Source organism: Sphaeramia orbicularis, chromosome 7 (genome assembly GCF_902148855.1).
Source record: "Sphaeramia orbicularis chromosome 7, fSphaOr1.1, whole genome shotgun sequence".
Classification (NCBI taxonomy): Eukaryota; Metazoa; Chordata; class Actinopteri; order Kurtiformes; family Apogonidae; genus Sphaeramia; species Sphaeramia orbicularis.
The window spans coordinates 29,905,569-29,922,959 of record NC_043963.1 but is presented as its reverse complement, the minus strand read 5'-3'; the positions used below and the strand labels follow the sequence as shown (position 1 = coordinate 29,922,959).

At 39.8% G+C, this 17,391-nt stretch overlaps 2 protein-coding genes across 3 annotated transcripts; one reads left to right on the top strand and one right to left on the bottom strand.

Annotated features, from left to right (window-relative positions):
• The first annotated feature begins 928 nt into the window (after positions 1–928).
• On the top strand, positions 929–7,948 carry LOC115422652 (receptor-type tyrosine-protein phosphatase V-like). 2 transcript variants are annotated; one of them, XM_030139094.1, is made up of 11 exons: positions 929–1,140; positions 2,534–2,600; positions 2,720–2,819; positions 2,927–3,017; positions 3,112–3,188; positions 3,278–3,412; positions 3,953–4,075; positions 4,150–4,310; positions 5,434–5,569; positions 6,126–6,196; positions 6,325–7,948. In XM_030139094.1, exons 2-11 carry the CDS (start codon positions 2,596–2,598, stop codon positions 6,548–6,550), a joined length of 1,125 nt encoding a protein of 374 aa, XP_029994954.1. In that variant the 5' UTR covers positions 929–1,140; positions 2,534–2,595; the 3' UTR covers positions 6,551–7,948. The 2 variants fall into 2 exon arrangements, with proteins under 2 accessions (XP_029994954.1, XP_029994953.1); XM_030139093.1 differs by having other exon boundaries at positions 931–1,140; positions 6,322–7,948.
• Positions 7,002–16,527, bottom strand: LOC115422651 (glutamine-rich protein 1-like). The gene is made up of 12 exons (XM_030139092.1): positions 16,290–16,527; positions 15,311–15,599; positions 15,133–15,228; positions 14,897–15,037; positions 14,016–14,792; positions 13,731–13,911; positions 11,925–12,079; positions 11,701–11,815; positions 9,864–9,972; positions 9,475–9,623; positions 9,290–9,380; positions 7,002–8,362 (listed from the first exon to the last, which is right to left on the bottom strand). The coding sequence occupies exons 2-12, from the start codon at positions 15,563–15,565 to the stop codon at positions 8,176–8,178; spliced, it is 2,256 nt and encodes a 751-aa protein (XP_029994952.1). The 5' UTR covers positions 15,566–15,599; positions 16,290–16,527; the 3' UTR covers positions 7,002–8,175.
• Between the last annotated feature and the right edge of the window lie 864 nt (positions 16,528–17,391).

The window sequence follows — 17,391 nt, the reverse complement described above, 5'->3', positions numbered from 1 at the left end:
ATACTGAGTCCCAGTTACACTTTATCTATTGAGAATAAATCACAGTGTCACAATCATTTTATCAGAACAGGTACAAATATTTTTGTTATGGAAAAAATATTACTCAACTAATTCGTCTTCAATACAGAAGGATAAGTTCAAACATTCAGTGTCAAAGAAATCCCTTTATTTGGAGCTCCATAGAAAGAGATGTCACTCAGACAAAAGACTGAGATGGTCTGAACCCAAAAATACAAATCACCCTGTAGTCTTCTGTCTCCCATGAGAAAATTATGATGTGTGGAAAGTGTTTTGGTTAGTGTCAGGAACTTAGAGAAAAGACCCCTGTGAGAAATGTTGGTTTGGCCTTCTACTGTGGACACAACACAAAAGAGGTCCAAACTGCTCTATAATACACAGTGACATGAATATATCTGAAATACCTATGTGATATATGAAATATATGAAAATATATATGAATATATATGGATATAAGTAATTTTGCCATTACATTTTATTCCAACATAAGAGGCTTCGTAGGTGTCTCCAAAATTAATTCACCAGTAAAACCATATATTTTGACAAATCAGACCGGTTCCTGTGTTCAGTTAATGACATATTTTTCTGGAAAAAGTAACTTTTTCTTCACTTTTCCTTGTTTTGATATAATAACCTTTTACTTTACAAAATCAGTTCATAAGAAAATGCCTGCTTTTCACAGATACATGCACAATGCAGAGGATATTAGAATAAATAGTGATAAATCAAGCAGAAAAGATTTAATGTAGAGGAATTTCCCATGGAAGGGTTAAGTCTACTGCAGTCAAACCAAAAAAAAAAAAAAAGAAAAAAAAACAAAAACACAAGAAAAAGTCCAAGAACATGGAAGAGAGTTCTTAAAGGTAAAAACATTTTGTTCTCCAACCACAGGGGGTGACACGGTGAGTACAATGAATACCTGAGGTTGTCACATAATGACATCCCTCCCTGAATTTTAATATTCCTCTCTCCTCCCACAGTCTCCACCCATTACACTTCTTCCTGTAAGAAACACACACTCACACACAAACTATTAAAACAGGTATTTTTGAGGATAAGTTCCAGACTCTGTTTTCAACCTATGACAAACTAAAAACCTCCAGTTGGATATCTTCTAAAAAGGTAATCTTGGAACAAACACACAACGTTGAAACTGTTTTTTTCAGTCTGCTCTTGGTCTTTTCTCTGTTTGGGGCTGGGAACTTGTCGGAGCAGGTTTTTCTTCTTGCCGTGTCAGTGCTACTAATTGTCCTGTGGGAAAGTCGGGTCATACTCTGTTTTTACCTGATTGTAATGTGTCTATAGAAGAGGTGATAGATGTAGATTAGGTAGAGGTAGATCGGTGGGTTAGAAAACACTTTTGATCTTGGTTTGATGCATTTAAATGATCAAACTCTGCTGCTCCAGGTAATAAACAACAGCAAAAAGCAAATCATGAAAGCACCGAACTGCATTTAATCTGATTTGCACCTGCTCTTATTTGCGATGTAATATGAATATTTGCTTTGGTGTAACATGAGTTGAGAAGGTAGAATTCCCTTTTTATCTCCAAGCTGGAGGGTAAACAAGAGTAAGACACTGTAGAAACTTTACCAGATCTTTTAACATTCAGTTCAATATTACATAAAGATTTATTTAATAACAGGAGACTTGGATTTTGCAGTATTATTGGCAAAGGCAAGGCAAGTTTATTTGTATGGCACATTTCAGCAACAAGGCGATTCAAAGTGCTTCACACAGGACATTGAAATACAACGACAAGGGAAAAAGAAATACATTTAAAACATTATAAAAGAAACATGTAAAAGGTGATTAAAAACAGAAAGTAAGAAAACAACACATAAAACCCCAAAATATAAAAACACAAACATATTAAAGTAAGAGTTGCAGTGCAGAGTTTCAAAAGAGAATATAAAATTTAAAAGTCAAAAGCCTTTTAGTTAAAGGCAGCAGTGAACAGGTGAGTCTTTAACCCGGACTTAAAAGAACTCAGACTCTCAGCAGACCTGAGATTTTCTGGTAGTTTGTTCCGGATATACGGAGCATAGAAACTGAACGCTGATTCTTCATGTTTAGTTCTGACTTTTGGAACACAGATCAGACCTGCACCAGATGACCTGAGTGGTCTGGATGGTTCATACTGGACTAGAAGGTCTCTGATGTATTTTGGGCCTAAACCATTTAGTGCTTTATATGCTAGCAAGAGAATTTTAAAGTCTATTCTCTGTGAGACAGGGAGCCAGCGTAGAGACCTCAGAACTGGACTGATGTGGTCCACTCTCTTGATCTTAGTGAGGACTCGAGCAGTAGCATTCTGGATCAGGTGCAGTTGTCTGATTGACTTTTTAGGCAGAACAGAGAAGATACTGTTACAGTAGTCAACTCGACTAAAGATAAATGCATGGACAAGTTTTTCAAGGTCCTGCTGTGACATCAATCCTTTAATCCTAGAAATATTCTTGAGGTGATAGTAAACTGACTTTGTAATTGTTTGTATATGGTTTTAAAAATTCAGAGAGGTCAACATCCTGAAAGCTTCATGTGGAGTGTTGAAGTACGAGATCATCAAGACAAAACATGAGGTAAGGATTATAAAGATACTAAATCATCCTATAAGAAGTGTCTTTTCTTATCACTAATTATTTCATTTTTTATGATCAAAGGACACGACTGAATAATCATCACAAATCCATATTCACAGGGTCCAAACGTTCTCAAGAGCTCAGATCCTGCAGGACTTTACTTTTCAATGTCAGGCACTTGCTGCTAATGACAACAGAGGCTTTAAGCAGGAGTTTGAGGTATTTACATACAAATTTTAGGGATATTTATGTGTGGACTTACATGTGGCTGTGGATGAGGATGTGTCATGTGTATCATTGTGGACTTCTGCTCTGGTTCTGTGAAGGAGTTGAGTGACGTTGGCAAAGACCTCTCAACCAGAGCAGGAAACACAGAGGTGAACAGAGGAAAGAACAGATACCCCTACATTTTGCCATGTAAGTACAGAACCTTAGTTATCATATTAGAACAGCTTACAGTCATTTGAAGCTAATGTTGTACTGTTTTTTTTTTTTGTTTGTTTTTTTTTAGATGACCACTGTAGGGTGAGGCTGTCAGTTCAATACTCTGATCCATATTCTGACTACATCAACGCAAGTTTTGTCCCTGTAAGAACTGTAGGAATGTTTATTAGCTCATCTGTTTGTTTATCTCTACGCCAGTCTGCACCTGTTTCTAAGTATGCATCTGTATTCAGGGTGGAGGATCAGAAAGAGATTTCATCTGCACCCAGGGTCCTTTGCACCATACTATGGCTGACTTCTGGAGGATGGTGTGGGAGCAAAACGTCAGAATAATTGTCATGGTGACAGCTCTGAGACACAAGGACATAGTGAGAAACACATGTTCAGTCTGTGTGTGACTGTGTGTGTACGGTGGTTGCATGCTAATCTCTATTTAGTTCAAATCCTTCTGGTGGAAAACTAGTCGCAGAAAATTTTTTTAGACCACCCTTGTTTTCTTCAATTTCTTGTTCATTTTAATGCCTGGTACAACTAAAGGTACATTTGTTTGGACAAATATAATGATAACCAGAAAAACAGCTCATAACTGTTTAATTTCAGAGCTGATATCTAACCATTTTCCATGGTTTTCTTGATAATAACCAAAATTACTTAAGTTCTTACATCAGTATCTATGGCATTGTACTGCCAAAAACAGTGCTTTTAGGCATTCCATGTTTTCTTTTCTGTTTTAGTCACATGATACACACAGGAGTTAGTATGTGATTACATAACCATTGTTTCTGATGATTTTTGATGGTCTAATAATTTTTTCTGTGACTGTACGTGTGCTTCCTCACGTTCTACTCATTGAATTGTACCTTTTATGATGATATTGCCTCTAATTTCATGGAAAATATATCTTACAGGTGTTTTGTGAAAACTATTGGCCTCTTGAACGTGGGACAGTTTATCATGGACTGATTCAAGTGACGACAATGAAGCGTAAACAAAGTTCAGATTACTTTATCACCACCATTCACCTCAGACAGGTAAGAGTTCATCCCCTTCTGTCTGCTCCGTAAGGGATAGATGGTGGGTTTACAGCCGAGGCTTTCTGTTTTAGAGAGACTGTCCAACAGAGAGGATAATCACACACTTCTACTACCCGTCATGGCCGGACCAGGGAGTCCCTAAAGACCCATTCTCACTGAGTGCTTTCACTGAGCATGTGCGCCAGCATTTGGACACACTTCCACGCCTGGGCCCGGCTGTGGTGCACTGCAGGTGTGGCCTCTCACCCAAAATATGCTTTTTCTCTGTATTTAAGTTTTCTTAAGTGATTTATCACAATTTATTATGACATAATCCTCTGTATTTTGTGTTTTGTTTTTTAGTGAACATCTGGTATTTTCCTATATTTAACCCAGTAAAGCCTGAATGACTAAATCATTGACTGAAAGTTCCAGTTCTTTGAAACTGGAGCCTTTATTCTGAACAACCCTTTTTTTTTTTTTAAATATCAATTTCCATGTATGAGTTTCAATTTTGTATCATATTTGATACATCAGGTCTCAATGCTCAAATATGATTATTTTTGAACAAACAAAAACATAATATAACACAAACAGGTCTAACAAATTGGTAATTCCTTTGTAAAATTGGCAAAGTTCTGCCTCCTTCCTCATTAATGACCATCTTGTAGTGTCACCGGAAAGGCCTCTGTTGAACGAATTCCTTCCCCAGTGGATTATCTGTGTATTGCATGTATCTAATTGTATACATTGGGTTTTTCAAGAATAAAATTTCACACTGATCATGTAGAGGGCTTCAAAACTCATGTATCAAATATGATACATTCAGCATTATAGGGTTAATTTATTGATCATGTAGATGTTCATTAAAGCTCAGATTAAAGTTGAGGGTTATTATATCAGAAACAGAGAAAACTGAAGAAAAAGGGACTTTTTCTGTTAAAATCTCTCATTAACTGAACATAAACCCAGTGTCTCCATCCACTCCATCATTGATCCAACTCCATCGGTTTTACTGGTCAATCAATGTTGTAGAAGATGACTGTGTTTCCATGGTAACTACGGAGCCTCTGAACATCCAAATGGGTCATATCTGATGACCATGATAAGATAAATAACTGTATTTTACACCAATTATTGACATGGATTGATAGGATTAGTGGTTCAGAAGTTATTAAACATTTTACATCAGTAGATGGTTTTGGTCATCAGTGGCTGCTTGGGTTTTTATGGGTTAAACTCATCACTGCATCTGTCAGGAATGCCATTACTCAGTTATGACAATGTGTCTGTGTCAGCTTTAACACTTTAACACCGTGGTGTTTTCTTGTTGTGGAAATAAGCTCTCTCCCTCTGCCTCTGGTTTTGTGTTTCAGTGCAGGTATTGGGCGCTCTGGGACATTTGTCACATTATTGTGGCTGATGCAGCTCTGTGCCAGAGGAATCCGACCTGATATCAGGGCAGCTGTGGAGGACATGCGGTTACATCGAATGTGGATGGTTCAGACGCTGGTCAGTCCAGAAAACAAACACCTGAACAGAATCCTTCAGCATTAATGAAATATGACCGTATCACAATGATGAAATAATTACAGTATACTTGGCTCTTCAGTGAGTTCAAATATACAGTATTGTAGATTGGAAGTACATATGGGTAACAATTTCAGCTAAAAGGGTACTTTTCATAAAAATAATCTGAAAAGATGACTGCTATTAACATGGTAATGTTGATCTGTAGCCCGTTTGAACACTTCCATACTCTTCCAGTTAAGCCGTTTAAGTACATATTTTAGGCTATAAAGAAAGTCATTTTTAAAAGCTCTGCTCACTGATTTAATTCAAGTTGATTCTGAACTGGTAATATTCAAGGCTAAATGGGAAAAGCGAAAAAAAAAAAAAAAAAGTCCACCATTTTCAGGGTACAAACTCTACTGAGAATGTTTTTACTGCTACGTTCAGTTATGATGGTAATTATTAATGTCAGCTCAAACCTAATAAACAATTTGCGTTTCAGTGCTACATACCAAACAGATCCTCATTACCTGCTCTTTCCTTTGTGTGTGTACAGCAGCAGTATGTGTTTGTTCATCAGTGTCTTCTCCACTGGCTTAGTAGAGGAACAGGAGGAACCGCAGCATGGTGAGAACACAAAAATAATCAGCCAGTAAACACCAGCTGAATTTAATTTCAGCACAGGCAGCATATTATTAGTCATTATACCATCTAATGACATTTTAATTAGGTATCTTCTCTCTCTTTCCCAGCAGCCCACAGCTTCAGGGTGCCACTTTGAACGTTAACTACATCCAGGATCGACCCCACAGCTCCTCGGGAAGGGGAGGCCGAGGGAGGAGGAAACATCACCATCACAGACAAAAAACTCCATCAGACCAACAACAGAGTACAGCACAGCATGTTTTACATCCTGGCAACCTACTGAGGAGGCTGCTGCCATCCTCAACTCTGTTCAGTTCAGGTTCACACACTTCCTGAACACACACATGCAGCAACACAAAGCTTTGGTGATCAGCTAAGCTTTTGTTAGGTAAACAATTTACCTGAGAAAATGCTGTTGGCCCTGAGGTGGAATAGAAAACTACTGAAATATCGTGTTAAAAGGCCCAGCAGGCAGAAAACCAGCCTGACAACATGCAGATGAATGCCAAAGAAAGCACAGACACAGCAGAATGAAGTTAGCTGGAAGGAAATTAAAAGAGATTACCTGCCATTCAGGTCAAACCTGTTCTGCATCACTACAGGATTTGTGACAATAAATGCATGCTGAAGGTGTGTGCAAGGCCAGGTCTACTTAACAAAAAGCAAGCAAAACACCAAAAAACCTCTATGCAGCTAAACTGTGTATTTTATATTCAAACTGGAAAATTTCCAGTGCAAATAAGTACAATGCTTTTCTACATTTGTTTGCCTCCACTTGCTAATAAAGTGACATTGTGAGATGACTTTTATTTCTCTTTTTGAAAAATCTTTGTGCATCACTTATATGACACAATGCAGGCTATCGTTACTTTAAGGATGCATGTGTAGAATCAATACGAGACTTGCTAGAAAGGCAGACACATGGTATTAGTGGCTGTACAAAAAAGGTCATGTTTCAAAAACACACAGGCACTGCCATTCTCCTTAGATGACTGAAACCCATTACAGTACATGAAGGAGCTATGAGTATTATACATTATAGAACATTAAGGGTTAACCCACTTTTTAGTCTTTCATCGTCATGTAATAAACATGTATGATACAACAGATCCCTCCTTGGGTAAGTTTTGGGGTTGGTGATACACTGAAGACAAAGGAGGATCCAGCAGCAGTCCGCATTCTTTGCCCTCTCTCCACCAGGTCTCCACCTTGTGGCAGGTGTTTGTAGCTGCAGGTCAAGTGGTGACGCTGTATTGCATTGAAGTCCAGAGTAAAGTCCTGATGAGATTCGATGCTGCTTTGCTGGAGGCACTGCAGCCCAAACAGCATACACTAAGCAAGTCATCTCCAGAGTTTAGTGTTTTCACATGTGAATTCAGCCCGAAACTGATACAAGTGAAACACAAGGAACAGAGAATTTCCCACAACATGAGCGCTCAGCCTCTATCTGGCTACTTAATGCAGTCTGGATACCGTTAAGGTATTTACTGCAAGACAAAACAGCAACCAAGGCAGGTAAGGGAACATAGAGGGATGAATATGAAAAGCAGCATAGCGCAGGCCAACCCCAGAGAAAATATATATGAAATATATTACACATTAAAACATAACAGTAAAGAAAATGAACAAGTGTTTCAGACTATTGGTAGGAGAACCAATATCTAAAATAACATTTAAATTAGAGTTCGGGTCCAATAAAAAGTTTAGACACTACATCCTTTGGCCAAACAAAAATGTGGTAAGATTAAGAGATTGCCTCAGTAAGACAGATTACCTGTACTTATTTTATGTGTATGTACAGTCCGAGTGTATATGCAGACATATGAGTATAAACATGTACATGCCACCCTTAAAGACCACAAAAGGAAGAGAATAGAAAAACTACAGATAATGAGCAATCAAAGGCTGGGTGAAGAGAAAGAGGAGGAGTCTAGTCCATTGATCATTCTCCTCCAGTCCAACTAGTGCACACTCTCTGACATGTTAATGGCTTCTTGGATTTCACGGACAACGAGGATGCGGGCGAGCATCTGCTCCAGCTGTTCTTTTGGGATTGGCTGAGTGGAGTACCAGATGGGACTGTTCGGAGCCACCACAGGCTCAGGAGTCAGGTAGAAAGTGTCGTTGCGACCTTTCGCACTCTGTGGACTGACAGGAAACAGACGAAGCACAGTGTGAACACAGATTCATCTAAATATAAGCCCAGGGAAAGAAAATGAGCCAGGTTTTGCACGTTTGACCCACCATGATTGTTCGCACTAATACAGACAACTAATCGATTGATTGCCATTTAAACATGTGCAGACATTCAAGATCCTCAGAAAACCTTGCACCTATATTCACTCTTGATAAAGTTCTTATTAACAATCCTATGAAGTCTTAATATTGAGTCCCATACTATTCCTGCACAAATCCCCACAATTCACAATCTTACAGACATGTGTTGCTTTGGGTAGTCATGTCCTTAAATACAAACAGTTAAGTTCATTTCCAAAGGAAGACTAATGGTCCAAACTAAAATAACACCTAACACATTAAAACATCTCAGTGCAGTTGTGTTTAATCACCTTCCTGATATTTCTAGTTTTTACAGTCTTCACAAGCTGTGACGCATGTTGACATTTTAAAGACAATGGAGACATCTAAAGTAAGTTGTTTTCATTCCTTGGCGTATTATTGAAATCACAAATTTTAGGAAAAAAAAAAAAAACAAGAGTTAAATGGCATCCATTCTTTTTAGTTGCCTAGCAACAGTGTTCTCACAAGGTTAACTACTTGAAGGCTGAGCTGAGCGTGTGCTCCTCTTCTCACATCAGTAACACAAACCTGAGTGTTAAATGTGAAGGTAGCGGCAGAGTGTCTGCAATGTACTAAATTTATGTCAGCAGCGGTCCACCCCAGCTGAATGAAAAGCTGCTTCATAAACGACAAAATGACTGGCTGTTTATACATAAGACAGACAAATGCATTTACACCCCCAAACATGCTTTATGCCTTTAGTCATACATCTGTAAAACACATTGGCTCCCATTTTATTCTCAACTCATTCCAAATGAATTACAGTTATATACTTACCACTTAAAGAGGTAGAAATCGTAGAGCTTGATGGGGCATCGCAGCGGGTTCTCTGGGTCCTCCAGCTGCTCTGAATACATGTCATCTGTCACTGAACAAAGAGAAGTATAATGCTCATTACTCATCCTTAAAATGGGGTTTCTTTTTAGACATTGCGGCACAGATTTAATAAATGTACTCATTACCTTTCTGCCCTATGAACCTCTCTGTTGACTTCAGGTATCGGATGCTGGTGCTCTTATCTTTGGGGTTGTTAGGACTCTTTCTTGTGTGTCTCAGCACCTTAGAAAAGGCCACTTTTAGGTGCTGATCCACTGTCTTGAGGTGGAAATACCTGCAAAAAAAACATAATATTACAACTTACTGGTAATTTGTACTTTGCAGGCAAAGATTAGAAGGCAATTTATATTTATATATTATATTTATATGGGTTCATATTTACAAATGTGAGTATAAAATCTTGTGAGGACAGTACTGCCTAATGTCAAACTGGCATTTTAACCAAAGCATTACTATACACCATCTGCTGCACCAACATTAAGTAAAGCCTTCATGTTGCAGCTGCGCTACTCACTTGGTGTTGAAGAACATTAGAGTTGTGAGCAGTGTTGAGGGTGAATGAGCACCCAGCTGTTTACATTCCCACAGCATCTCCTCTGTCACATGACTGGGGATAACATAACCTGGTAAAAGAAATGAAAAGTACAATAAAAACACTTGATGTGGAAATCTGGCTTGTCATTTGTGAGGGTTTCAGAGCACATAAAAAAACAGTGATGCTTAAAATTTACCAGTTACATAGAAATGAAAAATACCCGATTAAAGTTTAATCAAAGTTATATCAAAAGTTTGTTTATTATGTCAAGCTCTATTCTTTAAAAAGCTGCTGTAAGTTTTGGACAGTTAAGCAATAGATACAAAGGCACCACCAAATGCTGATCTAAAAACTGAAAACAACAAGAGAATGCTTTCATTTGTAAATAGTAAGTTTAAGAGTTCAAAAGTTTAAATTATAAGCAGATGAGATTGTTTGCGGTCACCAAAACCCAATACTAAACAGGCCCTGGAGTTAAAAATTTGAACTGGACTATTGATAAACTCTGATGTCATCTGTTTTCCCAAGGGCACCAAAGAAAGAAAAACAGGATAATAGGTCTCCTGTGTATTACAGCAACATAAAATTTGTCTTGCAAATATTTCACCCCAATTCTGTTTCTGACTAAGATGTTCATCTGGAATGCATTTCCATGATTTTCAATCCAGATGAGAGACCTGGGTTTGGGTCTCTGAGGGGTGTGTCAGCTCTGTTAAACACTGCAACTCCAAGCATCTAAAACACTGTGATACCATGTGTGACAGCAGCCAGTGATCGACTAAAGGGGAAAGTGGTTACTTCACGCAATGACAAGGAGTAACAAATATTTTATATATTCAGGAGACACAAGCCATTTGTCACAAAACTTAGCCAACGACTGTAAAGTAAAGGCAGAGAAATGTACAATTAGAAGTTTAGCCCAGAGCTGTCTGCCTGTGTGTGCCCTGTGCCTGTCATGTACTGGTCTGCTAGCAGCCTGGAGCACAAATAACATTAATTAATGAGTAGAAGTGAATGGTGACCTGTTATTGCTTCACTATGGTTCCATTCATAAATTTAATCTGAAATGGTTAGAACTAGGAATGCAAATTATCGATTAATTCATTAATCATTAGCTGGTTGACCTTGTCGATAAATTAACGACCATTTGATAATCGGTGATTTTCCTGTGAATCTAAATTTTTCTTTCAATAGGGTCTATAAGAATAAAAGCTAAATATTGTTTCGTGAAGTATACATACTTCATGAAAAAAGCATGTCATATTCCTTAAAGACTGATTTATTGCACCATTAGGGATACAGAACAGGCAATGACATTTCATTTATAGTAAATATACTAGTATTGATGAAATCTTAAGGATACCCATCTTAGTTGTTTGTCTAGTTTGTGTTTCTGTTATTGCATCCTTTGCAGAAATATGAAGTGTGTGGTTCAGCTGAGGGTCGGGCAGACAGGCAGGGCTCGGCCGATTTCTGTCTTACTTGTAATACTATGGGGTTACGCTGCAGCCGTGCAGCCCGCAGAAGTGAAAATTAAACTTAACGCTCATTTACCTTTTCCCTACCTCCTGAAACTTCACAAACTTTCATTTGAGGGGGCAGGACGTTTGTCTTGGCCTATTATATATTATACATATGTATAATAAGTCTAATGCGACAGTGATGATTTTTCTATATGAAATGTATGGTGTGGCAGCAAGGATTACCAGCAGAAACGCTGAGGTATCTAGCATTGTGCCCCCTAATTAATCACAAAGAACTGACAACAAAAGATCATGCACTGTTGGAGCTACAACTGGTTTGACAATGTTCTCACCTAGTGGATGAACAGATGGTCTCCAAGGCTCGAGGATCTGATGGAGACTCTGAGCAAACCGAGTGTAGTACTGATCTGAGAAGACGTCATCCACACGACCATTATCAAAGAGATACTGATTGAAAAATTCAAAGAGAAAGACATGATAAATCTTTGTTTACACAAGAAAACCAGTGCCAACACAGAGAAAGATGCAAGTTCTGAGGTAAGTTAAGTCAACTTACTTTTTGTATGCACAGAAAAACATAATAGAGAACATCAGCCTCATAAGACTCCCCTTCGAGGCCACGGGCTTCTGTTGTCATCAAAGACAGGCCCATGCAGAGCTCAGCCACTGCACATGACACCAAATCCTCCTGGAATCGCAATGCTTGGCGACCTAAAACACACACCGATACAAGAGGTTTAGATGTCAGAGAAGTATAGAGACTAGATGGCAAAAATGATAGGGCTGTCAAAATTAATGCATTAACGAGGATTAATCCATCATCATGATTAATCAGATTAAAAATTTTAATGCAATTAACCCATCTGCAGCGCAGAATGACTCTGGATGTCTCTGCCAACACATTTTGTCCAAGTAGAGTTACCGTCGTGCATAAACAAATGGGCAGTTGATCTGGTAGTGACAGGCAGCAGAACCAACCCACAAAGATGGAAAATGCTAAACAGCACATTGGTCCTCTGGATGGGAAATTTCAGTACAAAAACCCCCAAGATGGAACAGTTGTTCCAAGTTGTTTTGTTTCAACTTTTGTTGAAACTAGGGATTTCACAATACCAAAAATTCAGGAATCGATAATGATACCACTAAAAGTACACGATTCTTGATACCAAATCGATATCATACTTAAAAAAAAAAAAAAAAAGAAATCAGAAGAACCCATAAACTTAAACAAGAAATACTTCAAGTATTTGCATATAAATGAATATTGCTGTTACCTCTAACTCTCATCTGTTGCACAGTCAAAGTTTACTGCTTTGAACACACAGATGTAATTGGCTGAGTGGTATCATGTGGGATGGTTCTAAATACATGCAATTGGTCTGTGCGTTTCCTCATCTACTCTGCTGTTAGCTGCACTGGTTAAAATAGAAGCGCTCCACCACTGGCTGTAGGTCCGGGTCCGTATGGGACGGCTTCTGGGTCCAGACCCGGACCACTGTCTGCCTGTTAATGACTGCTGGTTTAGTTTCTTATTGTCAACATTTTGTATCGGCAGTGGTCCAAACTGGCCAGGCTGTAAAAACTGCGTCGGACCATCGGACCAGTGCCAATGTCGAGCCCTGATGGTATCGCATATCTAATGTTTAATGCTGAATAACGGAACTCACCTTGAATTCTTTATACAGATCTGAGTGCCTGTCTCGAAGGTGCTTTGCTAGGTTCGTGGTACCCCCCCCCCCCCCCTTTGTTTGAATACCATGGTGGCTGCGTTTACACAGTGGCTTATGCATGATCATAACCATGTCATGGTTGTCTACCTGAAATACTTCCACACATGACTTTTGGTCCTTTTTTGTCCATTAGACAAGGTGGAGTGTTAGCTGCAGCTGTGTCCATTCTTTCATAAGTTGCTGTACCTGTTGCACGTGTACTTTCGGCACGCACTGCCCTCATCAATTCCGGAAGAGTAGTAGCCTACTGATGGTATCGATTCTTACGCAGACATCATTTTTTGCGTTTATTAAAAAAAATGAGTATCGACAATTCTTTTTTCATCATAGTATCAAATGGTATTGTGAGTATCGGTTCTCATGACATCCCTAGTTGAAACTGTTGAAGATGTTTAATAAACACGTTAAGTGCATATATATTCCCTTCTTTCTTGAGTCTGTTTGCTCATGCAAAATAAAACGTGATTAATATAAATTAAAAAGGAATAATTGTGATTAGTTTAAATTAATCCACAGCAACCCCGTGATTAATCTGACTAAAAATTTTTAGCATTTGACAGCACTAAAAAAATGCACATTTGTGGTCTGACAAAACAGTAAGTTGAGATGATGAAAAAGGTCTAATAACTTACGGCCAATAGGAGCTAGTTTATTTTTATCTGATTTTTCTAACTCTGCATTTTTCCGCTGAGCCCATAGCCGCCAGACATCCAACCCTTCATCTGGCTTCAGTGTTGCTGGCAGCAGCAGCTCCTGCACCTGCACCTGCTGCTGACCTTGGCCATCAACCTCTGCCACGGTCACTGTCTGGCCCTACACAGACACAAGCACATACACACAACATCATTTCAATTAAATATCTAAAAGAAGTGCAAAGCTAGATGTGCTAGAGCAGCATAAATAAACTTTGTCTATACCTGCAGTTGCTGTGTATCCTGCCCTGACAGCCCCTGTGTGTGCAGAACTTGCTGCTGAGGGTCCCAGATAAGGGACTGTGTAGCATTGGAGTAGCCCTGCACTGCTACTGGGATGTGGATGTTTCCATTCATCAGCTGGGCAGGAAACAGTGTGTTTGCAGCCAGTGTGTGCACCACTTCTTCCTGTCCCCCCATTCCAACAGAGTTGGTTATGCTGGAAACTGCCTGTGCTGTCTGACTCTGACTGGCAGGGATTTTCAGCTTGTCATTTTCAACCGTAACTTGTGTTGGCATTGTGGTCATTGTTGTAGTGTTTGCCCCTGCAACCTGTACTGTTCCGTACGCCTCCTGTGGAATGGCAATATGTGTGACCTGCTCTCGGCCTCCAGATCCAGCAGGAGCTGAATAGACAGGGATGGTCCAGGTCTCCCCAGTGGGACTGGTGATGGTTCCTGTAGCACTGTACAGGTGGGAACTGTCCACAGTTAGAAGGTCTGGTCGCAGAGACACATAACTCTGCTGCTGTCCCTGACCCTGAGGGATGGCTAGGACTGTGGCTACTTGCTGACCTGGTAGGGCATAAGACACTGTGATTGGCATGTCCACCTTTCGCTTCTTGGCTGGCTGTAGGACACCTGCTCCTTGGGATGTGGCAACTGTGGTTCCCAACACCCTCCTCTCAGCACTGTCCTGCTGCTGGGTTGGAGAAAGTGCTCCCACTGTCTGGATTTGGATTTGCTGCCCGCCTGCAACAGCTGCGACCAACTGAGCTTGCAGCTACAAAAAGAAAGGAAGGACTTAATAGTTTCCTAAATTTAAATTACCTGCCATAGCAAGATTTAAAATGCTGATGTTCTGTCTGAGTGTGTGGCAGAGCCTACCTGTTGGTGCTGTTCCTCTGTGAGATCCCCTGGCTGAATTAGCTGTGCTGTAGTCACACCTTGAAGCTGTTGATGGGAACCAGAGGGTACTTGAAGGACCTGGCCCAGCATCTGACCTTGCTGTTGGCCTTGAATCTGCACCTGAAAATAGAAGTATATAACCAAGAAATTAGTGCAACAAAGATGAGATGAAATGGGAGTGGTGAGGATAACATTGGTGTAACAGTAATGCATACCTGCACTATCTGTTGCTCTGAATTCTGCTGAACAGTTTGCTGCTGAGATGTAGACTCCTGTATCTGTTGCTGCTGTGGCTGGACTTGTACCTGAACCTGCAGAAGATATTGCCTGTTAGATAGCTTCAAACCAATAAATTCTTATATATCGGCAAGACATTTTAGCACACAGACTTACTGGGCAAGCGAGTTCCAGGAGCGACCCTGCCACCTCTGTGCTATCTGTGTAAATACAGTTAGCCTCTTGCTGATAGACCATTGTAGTAGTGGTGGTGGTAGCATCTCCACTTTGCTGACTGAACTCCTGAAGAGCATCAGGACCCTTACTGGCTAAGGACTCCAGAAACTCCTTCATGCGATGCTGTGGGATGCTTCGAGCCTTCTGCCTCACCAGCTCCTCATAGGAGCCTGTGCCATCCAAGGAATTATTCATTACTTTTTAATGGTGTCTTCTTTTTGTAGAAAACCTTAAGGGGGGAAATGAAATTTTTATCAGGAATATCAACTTCATGACAAAGTATATTCAAAATCACATACAGAAAAGAAGTCTATGAACCATTTCCCAAATACAAATGCAAAAACAAACCGCTATAACAATTATATTAGCAAACTACGTATGCATAACATAAAACGCTGCGTCAGCATTAGTAATGTTTACAAATTGACCTGCAGTGCACTGTCCAGCAGCAGCACACAGGCGATAATACGAAAGGGTTAACTGAAGCAGAGTGTATACGAGCTGGGACAAAAGCGCGGTCTCTTTCCAAATCCGATCCAGTATTCAAAGCAGCGACGGAGGTTGCTGCATATTAAGCTGCAGACAACGAATAAGTTAAAATGATAAGCATAGCGCTAACAGAGCCATGGCTCTATAATAGCTAATCTAACAGCTGATTACACAACAAGCTACGTTAGCCAGGTACGGGGCTAACTAGCCGCGTGTTGTGTGCAAATTCCATTACGGCTTTGTTTTTACAGCAAACTGCCACAGTGCTTAGCTGTCATTAAACAACTGCCTGTTAGCAACACAATAGACGAAACACAGCCGGGAAAAATAGAGCCTGGTGTACGCGTCCCTTGTTGCCAACTATACCCCGATGCATTTTTCTGTTATCTCCTGAGCTAGCAAGCTAACATTAGCAAGGCGCGTTAGCTACCTCTCTTCCTCAACCGGGCCGAGCTGCGGGCAGCCTACAAGCGCTTCTCTGCCCTTGAAACGAAGCTTCTCTTCTACAAGCAGCGAAGTCAGGTGGTACCGACGTTTGTCTGCTTTCTGTTTATGTTCTGTTTTTCGTGTTTTTTTCTTAGATGGCTAGCTGTATTTTTTCTTCTTCTCAAACACTCATATTTCGCTGGGCGCCATCTTACAACAGTTACCGTAGACCAATAGGAAAGCGATTTGTAACTCTGTCGCATTGTCGCGGTATTTCCCTTGTATGATGTCGCGATACCTACTGTTTCGACGGTGGCTTGTTAAAGGCGACATGCACAGGCAGACCGGTCGACAGGATCGGGTAGATGTTATTCCACCTTAAAAGCCAGTTATGCCAGACTAACGTTCCTAGTGGTTCACTGACTTCTGAATCTTTTAAGGTGGACCGCAGGAGATGCGCTGAATGCATGGGCGGTGTTCAGGAACCTCCAGGCATTTGAGGGTTAATTCCCACGCATTAGACTTCAGCGTGGTCTGTGTATTCCACACTGCAGTGTCTGATGGACAGTATCACTAATAATATCTGGTGTTTGTTTTTTTCAGGACGTGCGTGAAAGCATCTGTTTAATAAAAAAGCTTTGTTTTTTTCCAAGAGAATTCACAATTCTTAACTAACGATGAAACCCGTGATGTGAAACCCTTTTGGTTTCTGCTCTAAGTTTTAGGTTCTTTTAGTTTATCACTATCGACTATAACTTTTCTACATTTCATTAAGGTTGCACTTAAGATTTAATTTTTTTTAAAAATTAAAACTTGAATCCAGAATAAAGTTGAATTGATTTAAGTACCTCACAATACGCTGCCTAACTTTCATATAAGGAGAGTTGATGGTCCACTACTTTGATGTTTAGTTTGGCAAGTAAAATAATTTCAGAAGAGTTTCCACCAATTTGGACCAAAGTGTCATAGAGATTGTCATTTTTCTAATAAATATGGCCAAATACCATCATCCATACTTAGTTTAAATGTTTCAGAGATTCAATGATTGTTGCTAAAGCATTTGATTTCATTAATAAAATATCATGACACAGGAAGGATAATCAAAT

What these genes read in the sequence shown, in the direction of transcription:
- LOC115422651 (XM_030139092.1), bottom strand. Translation starts at nt 15,565, where the DNA reads ATGAATAATTCCTTGGATGGCACAGGCTCCTATGAGGAGCTGGTGAGG. An exon ending in CAGAGGAACAGCACCAACAG is followed by an intron (nt 14,793 to 14,896) that starts GTAGGCTCTGCC and finishes TTCTTTTTGTAG; the next exon opens with CTGCAAGCTCAGTTGGTCGC. An exon ending in TAAACTAGCTCCTATTGGCC is followed by an intron (nt 12,080 to 13,730) that starts GTAAGTTATTAG and finishes TGTGTGTTTTAG; the next exon opens with GTCGCCAAGCATTGCGATTC.
- LOC115422652 (XM_030139093.1), top strand. An exon ending in CTCTGAGACACAAGGACATA is followed by an intron (nt 3,413 to 3,952) that starts GTGAGAAACACA and finishes TATATCTTACAG; the next exon opens with GTGTTTTGTGAAAACTATTG. An exon ending in ACAGGAGGAACCGCAGCATG is followed by an intron (nt 6,197 to 6,321) that starts GTGAGAACACAA and finishes TCTCTTTCCCAG; the next exon opens with CAGCCCACAGCTTCAGGGTG.